This window comes from Eublepharis macularius, chromosome 14, assembly GCF_028583425.1.
Source record: "Eublepharis macularius isolate TG4126 chromosome 14, MPM_Emac_v1.0, whole genome shotgun sequence".
NCBI lineage: Eukaryota > Metazoa > Chordata > Lepidosauria > Squamata > Eublepharidae > Eublepharis > Eublepharis macularius.
In genome coordinates this window covers 50,058,789-50,072,340 of record NC_072803.1, presented here as the reverse complement: position 1 = coordinate 50,072,340, position 13,552 = coordinate 50,058,789, and the positions used below count along the sequence as shown (strand labels likewise).

The 13,552-nt window shown below is 43.5% G+C and overlaps 1 protein-coding gene across 2 annotated transcripts in view; it reads left to right on the top strand.

Annotated features, from left to right (window-relative positions):
- Nucleotides 1–13,552, top strand: part of WHRN (whirlin) — a 175,003-nt gene that overhangs the window by 126,269 nt on the left and 35,182 nt on the right. The window contains exons 6-8 of one of the 2 annotated variants that reach the window (XM_054998357.1): nt 242–253; nt 586–622; nt 12,332–12,544. In XM_054998357.1, the coding sequence (XP_054854332.1) occupies nt 242–253; nt 586–622; nt 12,332–12,544 (262 nt within the window). The remainder of the gene's footprint in view (nt 1–241; nt 254–585; nt 623–12,331; nt 12,545–13,552) is intronic. The other variant, XM_054998355.1, reaches the window with a different exon arrangement.

Here is a 13,552-nt window from a genome sequence, read left to right as displayed (position 1 = left end):
CAGTTTAGGGGCTCAGAAAAGGAGCCCTTAAAAATTACTAGTTTCGGGAGGGTAGTAGATATATGTCTGTAGTAGATACATGTAAGTAGCATCTACCTGTTGTAGATTCTTTGTCCAATCCATATCACCCTGGAAAATTTTGTTGGTCTTTAAGGTACTACTGGCCTTGAATTTTGTTCTAGAAATTATTAAATTACCATTTGTTTTGGTAATGCTATGAGACCTTTTACATTTGATATAGTTCAGGGCCTCAGTATCTGACTTTGATTCATTCATCTAAAAATGTATATGCAGCCTTTGAAAAATCCTAACAGCAGCTGACAACTCTTCAAAGCTCATTCATAAGTTAAAATAAAAGCATTCAGGGATTTTTTAAAAAAAATCATAAGAGGTTAAAAAAAAAGATCCTATTAAAAATTAGTTATTATTAAAATCACAAGTGAACAGAATGGACTACTTTCTAAATGATGATGCCGGTTGAATCTCTTTTAATGCTTAATGCTTTGTTGAGACCGAACAGACAAGATAATCATCCTTGAATTCCTGTCTTTGGACTGATACTAATGACGATTCTTTTCTTTCTAGGGCCATTGGAGACCACATAGCAGAGGTGACCACCAAGGTAGGAACCTTTTGGATTTTGGAATAAGGAGAGCATTGCCCTTTTCAGCTGGCAGAGGTTCTCCAAGATCTCGGCCAAAAACAAGTCTTTGTCCCAGTGCCTGCTGATTGAGATTTCTTGGAGGTTTCAAGGGATGGAACCTGGGACTTGCCACATGCAAACTGGATTCTCAGCTGCTGAGCCATGGCTCTTTTTGTAGACACTATGGGTGATTCCCCACTCGTGTTTTTCCATGGTTCAGCTTCCAAATGACCTTGATTTTTTGTGTGTGTGTTTCCACATGCGGGAAGGCGAACCTGGCAGCAGCTTCGAAGTCACAGCAGGTTTTGTCCAGTTTTTTTCCTTCCTGCTTTTCCCCAACTTATTTGTCCATTCGCTGCAGATTAGGGACTTCAATCGTGCGGAATTCTTTATCTGATGTTCTCCCCACCCTTGCCCTTCTCTCCCGCCCTTCGAATCAACTAAATTTGATTGGTTGATCATGTTTTCCAAGCCTCACCCACTACCCTTTCCCTTCCCCTCTTGTTTCTCTCTCTTAAAAAAAAATTATAAAAAATGTTGCAACATTTCTACATGTCTATGCAGAAACATATCCTGTGTCACGTGCCCAATAACGGGTCCATTTTTCAACACGCCAAATTTGTTACTTGTTGCTTGCTGACAGCTGACAGCTTCTGAGGCAGAGGGAAAGCAGGGTCAATGGTAACAATTTTCCCTCCAAATGTCAATAACCAATACTCATTCACGATATCGGCAGGAAATGCTCTGACCTATCAGATGTGTTTGTTTGATGCAAGGTTTATACGTAGCAACGTTTTTTTGAAAAAAAAATTAAAAAATGAAGAAGACGCACGTCTGTGCAAATACTTGCAAATTCCGCACGATGGACTTTGAGCGTGATGAAATGAAATGCCAATGCGAAACAAAAGCCTTAATGTGGAATCGGAGAGCAGTGGATTCATATGACTCCACTGCAGCATGATTGCTCAGAAAGTCCGATCAAAGTCGATCATGCAGAATCCCCCTATATGAATCTGTCTTATATGGAGCGTGTCTGCTGGTCCATCTGTCTCAGCATTGAGTTTCCTGACTAGGAGCAGCTGTCAGAGACTCAGGTGGACAAAGGTCTTTCATACTGGTGAAAGTGGACTCAGGTGGACAAAGGTCTTTCACACTGTAGTGGTTAGAGTATTGGGCTGTGACTTGGGACACCTGATTTGAATCCTAGCTCTCCCATGGAACCTTGGGTGACCTTGGGGCTCTCATGAACTCTCAGTCTAAATGGTTATCCACCTCTTTCAAGTCCAAATTTACTTGGTATGATGACTCACTTTAAGAAAAAAACAGAGCATATGCAAATCAATAAAACTGCAAAAGCATGTGACCCAGGTTGACAGGTTTTGTGACTCACTTTGGGGTTGGGACCCACAGACTAGGAAACGCTGGTCTAACCTTTCTCCCAAGGTGGTTGTTGCAATGATAAAGTGACGGAGGTGAGAACAATGTAATAAGCTGCTTTGCAACTTGATTAGGGAGAAAAGCAGGATATAAAAGAATTAAAAATAAATTAAAAAGTACATTTAGCCAGATTTTTAAATTTTTATTTTAAACATTTTTCTGCTTTTTTCCTACCCACACAGGGTCCCCAAGACAGTGAACATCAAACATTAAAACATTTTGACATTAAAAACATTTAAAATAAATAATGTATACAATAGTTCAATAAAAAGATATAAACAGAAATAACACCAAAACCCAGAGAAGTCAGTGATGGACCTTCAGCTTTAGTTTCAGGCAAATTGGGAAACTAATCTTCTCTCAAAAACTGACCTACGGTAAAACTACTCCCTCTGGGAGAGAATTAACAGCATTTTGCTTGTCATTCACTGGCACTCTTGTGTCCTGTCAGATTTGCATGATTTTGTGCCTGCAAGCAAAGCAAATGTCAAGGCAGGCAGAACAAAAAACTGGCAGACAACTGGAGCCAGCCCTGTACTTCTACAACACTATCACTGGGGGTGGCTTGTGCATAATGGAATTCCTGAATATATACATGGAAAATACTGTTTTGAATTGTTACCTTGATTTTCTGTAACAGTAACGCAAATTCCAGACACGTGGGAATAATGAAACACCCTCCCTGAAAATATCATTTTTTTTCAAGTTCTGATGCTTACCAGCCCTGCAGCATGAGAGCCTGTTTTTCTTTGATTCTCCTGATTTTCTGGACAATGGCATTTCTCCCTCCCAATCAGATCCTTGCAAGGGAGGAGCACAGAGAACTCCCAGACAATCCCAAAATCAACCCTCTTTGTTGAATCTGCTTGAAACTTGGGGAGGAAGATAGAGGGAGACCTGTGTTCTGTGAAAATTTGGTGCCATTATCTTTATAAATAGCTGCCCTAGACCCCCTTATACCCCCATTGAACATAATGGTTTTGAACTCCAGAACCTGAAAAAACCCATAGATTTGAATCCAAACTGATAAAGTTCTACCCGGAAATAAACAACCATGGTAAAAAATTTTCCTCCTGAAGCCCAGATCCAAAGCTATAACGAAAATTTTCTCAGTAAACAATCATATGGAATAGAGTTCTGCTAGATCAGACCAAAGATCAATTTAATCCATCATTCTCTTTATCACAATAGTCAACCATTGGGCATGGTAACCAAACCTCCCTTTCCTTGTCATTCCCCATTCATTGAGATTCTCAAGCACACTGCCCATGGACATGGAGGTTCCATTTAGCCATTGCTGCAGACAAATAATTGATCTCTCTTCGTCTGCTTGTCACAGAAGGTATCTTAGTACCTGGGCTTGCAGGCAGGGGATTCTTTTTTGTGGGATAGAATGGCAAGAGTGGGACCATTATGCTGGGGTCAGAGAGAACCTATGGCTTCAGCTGGTCCAGCCCTGAACATCATTTTCTTTTGCACTGAGTGGCAGCCATGAAGGAAAGAGAAGAAAAAAGCAAAACAGGGAAACAAGCGGAGATGAAGGGAGAATTTGGAAAGCATTTTTCAGGATGGCCTCCTATCAACAATGTCTATTATCTACTTTTTATGTTTTTATTCAACACCAGGCTAATATGCTGTTTCCCCTCCTGCTCAATCGTCAGGCAAACAGGGGGAAAATATGTCCACTTAGGAGTCAGACGTCATGTTCTGTATGCTAAAAAGGTCCATTCTTGGTGTCTCCAGTTAAAAGAGCTATTAAAGCAGGTCATTTCTCTGCCTGAGACCTTGGACAGCTGCTGTCAATTGGAGAAGATGATCCTGAGCTAGATAGCCCAAAGATCTGACTTGATTTAAGGCAGACATGCGTGGTGAACATCTCCATAGAGCACAGCACTTCTCTAGGATAAACACACTCCCTGTGTTGAGTGTTGCTTTGCTCAATTGGACTGAGAGTCTCAATCAATCAATCAATCAGTCAATCAATCAATCAATCAATCAATCAATCAATCAATCAATCAATCAATCAATCAATCAATCAATCCTTTTATTGACATAAAAACAGTGATCATCTACAGTCAGAGACAAACACAAAAAACCTAATAAATAATAAAAACAAGAGCATAAAACAGTCAAATAAAATAATGGCCAATGATAAAAATGAATAAGTGATCAACAGTTAAGATACAATAGTGTGCTTAGACCTAATTTTGTAAGATTCTGCTAAAAATTTTGCGACACGTGTAGTAATTTGGGGATTAACGTCTTCCAGAAGATAAATTAAGGTTTTCCCTTTGGTAAGAGCGCTGTGCTGAAGATATTCAATCAAGAATTGTTTACGTTGTGAGGCAAGGAGAGGACACTCTAGAATAATATGGCATGGGGAACCTTCTTCCCTTCAGAGTCTCCCCCCCTCCCTCCAGCCAGCTGGAAGGAGGGAGACTTGGAAGGGAAGGAGGTTCCCCACGCTGTTTGCGAATGGCCCAGGGAACCTTCTTCTCTTCCAAGTCTCCTCCCTCTCTCCCACGAACAGCCAACCACGAACATGTTCGTGAACAGGGTCATGTTCGTGGTTGTTTGTGATTCCCTGTTCACGGATGGCAACAAACAACGAACATCGTGTTCGGGGTTTTTTTCCCTACTCAGGAATAGCACACCTGGTTGACATTCAGAAAGTTACTCTCTCCAGTCGATGGCATCTCCAGTTGAAGGATCTCAGAAGGGATGGGATGCAGGTAACTTAAAGTCTGGGCTTGTACACAGGTTCTTAGCCCGAGGCCTTGCATCAGCCGTGCCACCTGAACTGGCCTGCGACATCCTTGTGGTCCGTTGCCTGCTTTAAGTTTGACAGGCGGACCCTGTTGGTTATATATTTTTGTTTCAAATTTGAAGTGCTGCGTATTTAGCTTTGTAAGTTGCTTTGAGTCCCAAGAGCAGGAGAAAAAAAAAACAGACTGAAAATTCTTTCTGAACCTGACATCCTGGGCAGCCAGTGCCAGACGAGTTGAGCTAGATAGGGCGAGTTAATATAAGGCGCTTTTCTATTGTACATCCCTCCAAATGAGAGTAAGTATATACGTATGAGATTGCCTTCAATCGTTGCAATTTACCTGGCCACCTTCGGGCCAGTTTATACAATCAGCTGAATCGAGAGAGAGAACTTTTTCCTGGACGGTACACTTCAGACGGCAGTGGTGGGGAGTGCATACACGACTGCTCTCTCCTAAAAATTTCTCCCAGCGTACAGAATGCTCAAGCATCGCCAGAAGCTGTCCAAGTGATACTGTTTACAGGGAGTTTTGAAACATAGAAACCGCCACCCTCCCTGCAGCGGCATCGTCCAGAAAATTGATTTACTGCATGAGTCTGCTGGCTGTTTAGCCTAGCCCTCGGAGCACTGAGCTTATCGCAACAGGGTTTCTTCCGCCTGTAATGAAGGGAGAGATCGGAAGAATGGGCCTGTGATTAATATACGTGTTCTCTCTGTTGCATTTTTCCATTTGCTTTTGGATCTTTGTCCTCTGGGGTTCATCCTGGCATCAGCATTTCCATCTCACCCAAACATTGTGCAGAATTCCAAATTGGTGAGGGAGGGAGCTTCGTCCAACTCTTTTCTGGGAGGGTTTCTCCTTTTAAAAGAAAAGCAGCCACTAAGTTTTGCAGGTGGCTCTTGCTGATAAGAGATTTACAAGAGCCGTTCTTTGGCAAGTCATATTTACAGCTCATTGCTGAGTCTCTGGCTTGCAGCTCCCATTACACTACTTTGCATGCTCAGGGATCGAGGGCTGGAAGGCAGAATGACAAGCACCAGTCTGTTCCCCAAACACAATGGGCTTGGAATCATGTTAAAGGATTGTCCCTGGAATCTTATCCCAGTTTGACTTTCTAGGAATAAACTGCAGTTTGTTGCAGCCTTCTCAGCAGCTTTAACTGTGCTGGTGATAGCCCTCCCAGGTAGGGCTGCCAATCTCCAGGTGGGGCCTGGAGTTCCCCAGGAATTATAGCTGACCTCCAGGCTACAGAGAAAAGTGCATCCAGAGAAAATAGTGGCTTTAGGAGGCTGAGCTCCCTCCTCTCCCTAAACTCTGCCCTCCTCAGGCCCCATCCTCAAATCTCCAGAAATTTCCCATCCCAGAGTTGGCAGCCTTGCTCTTAGGCCTGTACCAGTTGCAAGGGTGTGTGAGCATGTTTGAATGTTCATCCACTTTAAAAACAAACCCTCCTTGCAGGTGGAAAGCTAAGTCAGGGAGAAGACTTTTAGCCTAGCCTTCTCACTATCATTTACAGTGCAATCCTATGCAGAGTTACTCCAGTCTAAGCCCATTGAAGTCAATGGCCTTAGACTGGAGTAACTCTCCATAGGATTGCACTGCCAGTTATGTTCTGCCAAGCCCTTTTTGGTGTGCTTCTGCTTTCAAGGGTGAGGGGAGAGGTCGCCAGAGACAGGGCCTTTTATGTGGTGGTACCTCTACACTGGAACTCACACTCTAATGCAGCTTGCCTGGTGCTTAATTCCTCCTCTTCTCTGCCTGGATTTGGGAGAGCTGCGGCTCAGTGCTACAGCAGACCACTTTAATGTTCAGTCACAGGATCTCCAGTAGCAGGCCTAGGAAAGACTTCTGCTTGGGACAGCTGCTGCCTGTCTGGGCCAAATCTGACATGCTTCTGGGGGGTTCTGCGATCAGAGCTCCCAGTACTTTTTTTAAAAAATGGGATTATTGGGCATTTCTCTAAAATGTGCAGTGTGCGTACACAGCGCAAACAAATCTACAAAACCTGCAAGGAGGGAAAAGTGGAACTGTTGACAAAAATCGACTTGAATATAAAAGCAAAATAAGGAACATATCCTCATTCCCTACTCCAAATTCCAGGGAGAAATTGGGTTGCAGAGAGAATGTTACCGGCATCCCTGTTCAAAAGTAGAGAGCTACCTTCTGCCCTCCTTGCATTTGAATAGCCTATGGACCTTGCTATTTACATTTTTGATTTTCCCCTTTGTATCTTTGTGTCTATATATACCTGCCACAGTGGGCTGCTGTTTCATGTGTCAGATGAAGCTGGTTCCAGTCTATGAAAGCTATTATTGTCTTTACGGTGCCGTGGGGGTTTTCACTTGCAGAAGCCTACTGACATGAAAGCCATTTGTAAAATAAAATGGAACAACTCGTAAGATATTTCAAGCTCTGTAAGGAAGAAGTGGGTTTTTTTGCCAGTGCAGTAAGGCCTTCCTTAAAGCATCAAGCACAGGGGACAGGTAGGTAGTGGAGGCACACTAATAGCTGGGGAAATGCCACTGCCGGCAAATCCAATTAGATGCAATTACAGTTTGATGAATAATACTTAACGTGTTTTGAATAACTTTGTCGGGGAGAATTGTTCAAGAATAAATAGATACAGTAGTGCTTCGTTTGATAAGACTCATTTTGTCCAACAGCTGGGGTCTCTCTCATGGAAGTCCCCTCCCCTGAAATAAGCACAGGGACTTTTGACATTCTTTCCAACTTGAATTTCTCCCCCGTTTTTAGAGTTCCCAGTGACTCTGTTTCCAGAGTGTCGGAATGCCTCAGTAACCTTCCCTTGGTCCATGGCTGATTTCCAGACTTCGGACAGACTGTTTCCCATCTCTTTTTGCTCACAATTTACAAGTGCACGCATGCAAATTGATTTAAATTGGGAAGAGGAAGAGGAGAAGAATCTTGATACAACAAAGAGATTTCATCAAGATTCCCAGGCAGTGCTGGTGTATGTGTTCAGTACCTTGAAAAGAAAAAGAAAAGATGCAGGCTGAAAAGTGTAGAGAACTGCTCATGTGCTGACTCTAAAATCTCTATAAGGAATTCCTCAGAATATGGAAAGTGGGTCAGAATGGAATGCGGGTCTGAGCAAATCCATGGGACAAAAATGGAACGGAGTGATGGGAAACGGCTTGTCCCCAGAAATAATAGACTCTAATGTCTGAAGCTTTAAATAGCCAACCAGTACAGATTTTTTTTATTGTTTATGGATCCATGGAAGCATCTAGCTAAAGCACTTCCTTTATCTAGCTAGTCCTGTAAAAAACCTAAAATGGAATAACCCAAGGCTGGGATTAAGGAATGAACCCACTGGAACAACTTTATGATTTCGTTGTTCCTGGCAGGGCTTTTTTTCTGGGGAAAGGTGGGGGAAATCTCACCCGAGGCAACTCCCAGCAGGAGGTGGCACCCCTGTCACTAGTACATGTACACAAAGCACGCGTGCACTCCTGGGACCACACAATGACGTCACTTCCGGGAAGTGACGTCATTGTGCACAGCATGGCATGGCCAGCCCCTCCCCCCAGAGGGAGGGAGGGAGAAAGGAAGGAAGGGTTCAGTTGGGAGGGCGAAATCTATCTCCTCTCAGCTGAAGTTTAAAGCCCATTTGGGGCTTCCTCCAACTGCAACCTCCTCTCAGCTGAAGTTTAAACTTTGTTTGGGGCTTCCCCTGACCAGCTGAAGAGTGGGGATTAAAGAGGGCCTTTCCCACAGCTTGCCAAGCAGAAAGGAGCTCTTTGAACCCCCACACTTCAGCTGGTGGAGGGGACTTCCCCCAACCAGCTGAACGAGCCGTTCCAGCGTGTTCTGGCAGCGTGTTCATATGCCTGTGAGCATATGAAGCTGCCTTATCCTGAGTCAAATCATTGGTTCTTCTTGTTGTCTACTGAAACTGAAGTCCAGCGGTACCTTAAAAACTAACATTTATGACAATGTGAACTTTCCTGAGTCACAGTTTACCTCTTCAGATATATGTAAATCAAACTGAGAATTCTATTTGTGTGTGTGTAAAGTGCTGCCGAGTCACAACTGACTTATTAGTGACCCCTGCTGGGGCTTCCAAGGCAAGTGAGAAGCAGAGGTGGCTTGCCATTGCCTTCCTCTGCAGAGTCTTCCTTGGTGGTCTCCCATCCATGTACCGACCCTGCTTAGCTCCCAAGCGCTGATGAAATTGGGATATACCATGCTGCCTTCCCTCCTGGGAATCCTACTTAAGGGGAAGTTTACAAGGTGGGGAAGAGGAGCTAAGGCAGAGAGTGAAATCCATCATGAATCTTGCAAGTGTAAATTTTCAGTGCAGGATAAAAAGACGGTAGAAAAATTAGGTGTGGCTCTCATCATAAAACTTCAAGATCTGAGATCTCTGTGTCTGAAACAAAATTGGCAGTTATAAATAATGATGAGAGAGGTCAGTGGTTTGAATAGATAAACAAGGTGATAAGTTTAAGTGAAAACTGATACTAGAATAAAGTTATATAGTCTAGTAAAACATGTTAAGAAAAGTCAATCAGAATTTCTGTAAAGTGCATTATGTAGAGCTGTTAGAGACAGTAGTGAGTAAGGAAATCCAAATCTCTGTTTAAGCCAGGATAACATGTAGTGTTAAATTTCTTTACGAGTTCCAGTTCAATGCGTTCATGTTATATGTGTAACTTTCAGGTATGTAATATCATGTCTGGGAAGATTAAAATTTTCTCCCACTAAATTCTGGAACTGCTACTACTACTGAAACCATCAGCTGTTCTTCCGGGTCTCAGCCAGAGAAAGGTCTTTTCGAAGCCCTTCCCCTATATCCTTTAGAATCTAATTTGGGTCCTTCTGCATGCAGTTAGCTATGGCTCTTCCCATAAAGGCTGTATGATGTCAGACCGTTGGTCTGACTAGTTCGGTATTGTCTGGAAGAGGCTGTCCTGGGCCTCGGGTACAGAAGAGTCTTTCCCAGCAGCTGTTCCCCAAGATTTTTTAACTGGAGATGCCGGAGACTGAGCCAAGGTCCCTCTGCATGCAAAGCACATCCTCTACATGGTGTTGTTTGCAGCTGATTCTGAAGGTCAAACGTACCCGTTCCGGTCCCCCTCAAGAGCAATCGGCTTGTCGTTGGTTGAAACCTACCTTGCAATTACTGCTCTTGCTTTAACAGCCGGCCCTCTGCTGATTCCAGTCCTACAAGTGGTGCTTGCCAAGGTCTTTAAAACAATCACACCTCCAGATTTAAGAGGGTGCAAAGGCTGGGAAAGGTTTCAGTCCTCAAATGAAGAGGCTCCTTCAGAGACTTAAATGCAAAGATGGTTAATAAACCTTTTTGTATGCAGTTTAGGATTGTTCAGAGAGGAAGGCCTAAGAGTTGCTGGATTCTTCTTGAGGTGTTGCCCAAGTCTTCTGGGGATGACTGGGTTTGTCTATTCTGCTTTTTAAAAAATGCTACATACAAATGAAATTATTTTGAATGCTTTCTTTGAATAGCTAATGCTGCATCTGTAACAATTCTTCTGCATCGTCAATCCTGCTTCTTCTCGGGCAGAGAGAACTAAAGCCTTGCTCTTTGATCCCTATAAATCATACCCAGCAAGCTCTCCGGTTGCTTTCCAAGATTTCTTCTGACAGTGCCCAGACTCTTTCAGGCATATCTTTGCAGCCATTAGGGCATAGTAACATGCCTCTTTTAAAGCAACAGCAACAATAATAATAATGAGGAGGAGGAGAGCCAAGACTCTAGGAACTTGATCCTAGGCATGTTAGAAGCTAAATGTGTTCAGAAAGGCTAGGGCTTCAGCCGTGCAGCCTTGTCTGGTCCGGTATTACTGAGATGTACTCCCAAAGGGGACTTATTTTCAAATAAGTAGGCATAGAATTGCAGCCTCCAGTCCTGTGCTCTTGGAAGTACTGGAACTGCCTTATACTGAGTCAGACCATTGGTCTATTAAAGTCAGTTTGATCTACTCTGACTGGCAACAGCTTTCCAGGAAGAGGTCTTTTATATCACCTATTGCATGAGTTTTCCCCGGGAAATGCTGGGGATTAAACCTTCCACATGCAAAACAAGTGCTCTACCACTGAGTCACAGCCCCTCCCTTGCAGTTTTATGGTTGCTTACGGACTAAGCAGAACCAACTTCCATTGATGGCAGATGCAACTTGGAAGGTCTAAATTTGGAATAAGCCTTCATAGGACCAGGCACCTTTGTGACACCTCAATTCTGTACCTGTTCTGAATGCACAACCCTGCCAGGTCAACTTTTTTGAATCTGTGGATGTCTCTGGCTTCAGTGGTCCACGGATCTGGTACTGTGGGGCATGAAGAGTAGTCTCACTACAAGAGTTGGTTCTTTTCTTGGCAGGGTGTCAGAGATGTCACGTTGTGTCTGTTCTACCTGCGGTGGAAAAATAAGCCAGTTCTATCTCGGGAACCTGAGGCAGCATAGATTTTTTCCCTTCATTCCTTTCACTTCTCACAACAACCTTGTGAAGTAGGCTAGGCTGAAAGAAAGCAAGTGGCTAATGGTCACCTAATGAGCATCATGGCTGAATAAGAAGTTGAAATGAGATCCGTTTCCACATGTCCTTAAAGGGACGGCCCACTCTCCGAATGCTAGCGACTTTTCCCCCTGACTCCAGATGTCTCCGTTTTCAAAATGCTTGCAGACTGTTTGGCTTCCATTTTTTGGCACCTAAAAAAATGGAAGCCAAACAGCCCACAACTGTTTTGAAAATGGAGATGTCTGGAGTCAGGGGGGAAAGTGGCTAGCATTCAGAGAGTGGACCATCCCTTTAAGAATGTCTGGAAACAGCCCAGGTCTCCCAAACCCTCATCTGACACTCTAACCACCACACCATCTCTCCAAAAGAGAGGCAACCCTTAGTTGATCTGTTTTAGCAGCAATAATAAGTTGGTCATGTTACCCTAGACCCCGTCCACATTCAGAAAGTATATGGTACACCATGCACTTTGACTGTCCCTAGGAACAGGCCCCATTTTTTGAGCCCTAACCCTCACTGTTCCTTGTCTCTCTTTTGGGAATGCCATGTTAAAAGTGTGAGTTGCAAAGTTGTTCAGGGTTCACTTGTCTCTTTGGGTAAATAAATAAAAGTAAATAAAACTTGTTCATAACCTGTTTGGGGCAATGATATTTTTTCCAGCATGTTTTTAACTTAAGAACAAGCTTTAAAACAGGGGTAAACATGCTGTTTTAGAATACATGAACGCAGCAGGCAGACTTGAGTTTTCCATGAGGTAATAATGGGAGGGGGCACTCAGGGAGTTTGAAAAATTGGGTGTGACAAGCATGTCCCTATGTTTATCCTCTTTCTATTTAGCCTTCTTTCTATTCATGGGTGCTCACATTGGTTTACCATTACGCAAAACGTCAGACCAGAGCAGTGGGAGAGATGCAATACATTTAAATCAATAAATACATTTATCATGTTAATCTCTGTTTTTTTTTCTTGTTGGCTCCTTCCAGCCCTCTTTTTACAGGGGTCTGGCAGGATCCCAGGTAACCCTGAGCAGCCTCATGAACCAAAGTCGAGTCATGTTGGAAGAGCATGCACGCCATCTCCTGAATGAGCCAGAGAGAGCCACGATGGGCTACTACCTGGATGAGTACAAGGAGGACAACATCTCGGTGGATGCCCTTGTCATGGCCCTCTTTGAACTGCTCAACACTCATGCCAAGGTATGGCAGAGAGGTCTGACAAAGAAGGAGGAAGGACAGGGCTAGCCTTTTTGACAGTTAGGGCTTGGACCAAGACCTGCAGTCATTGAACATAGGAGCAATCGCGCTGGATTAGACCAATGGTCCATCTCATCCACATCCTGTTTCATGCGCTGCCCAACTAGATGCTGCTGGAAGGCCTACAAACATGGTACAAAGACCAAGTCTCCCCCTGGTGGTTACTATCTCTGAACATACCCTTATCCTCCCACACCCCTGAGCAAAATTTGAAGCCTTCCTCCAGCCAAAGGAATCTTCCTCCATCTACAGTAGCTCTTCTTCTGTAGGAAGAACCACTTAAGTTGGAGGACAGCTACTTAGCCTGGAGGAAAGCTCCCTGGAGGTTGTCTGGATCCCCCCCAGTGTTTCCATTTAATCATTTCTAACAGCCATTTGTCTAATATCCCTCTTAACTAGCAGCCATCACAATATCATGTGGCAGTGAATTCCACAAGTTAATTACTCACTGAGTGAAGGAGAGCCTGGTTTTGTCAGTGCCAAACCTACTGCCCATCACTTTCATCAGGCTTGTAATGGTGCCCAGATTCGAGAATACGGGAAGTATCCAAGGAAAAAGGTGAATGTGATCTTCCACTTAGAGATGCTTCCGAAATTCTCCCTATCCATATTTATTCCCGAATTTTTCGCAATCTGAATTACCTGTTGTTCTTTCCACAGTGGAGCTGATGCATGCACATTCCATATTTCTGATATGCGTGTGCCCATTAATAAAACCCTGCACAAAAGCAATCTCAATGTGATTGTACATGTGTAATGTTTTACCAACGTGCTGATGACTAAAACACTACATAAAAAGAATCTTGATGCAAGCATACGTTGAGATGGCTCTTTTGCAGCACTTTGTCCATGTGTAGGTGCACTTCCGCAGTGTGAAGTATTAGAAGGCTAAAAATGAATTTGAAGGAACCAAAAGCAAACTGCGCATGCAGGACTTAATTTAGAAATTGT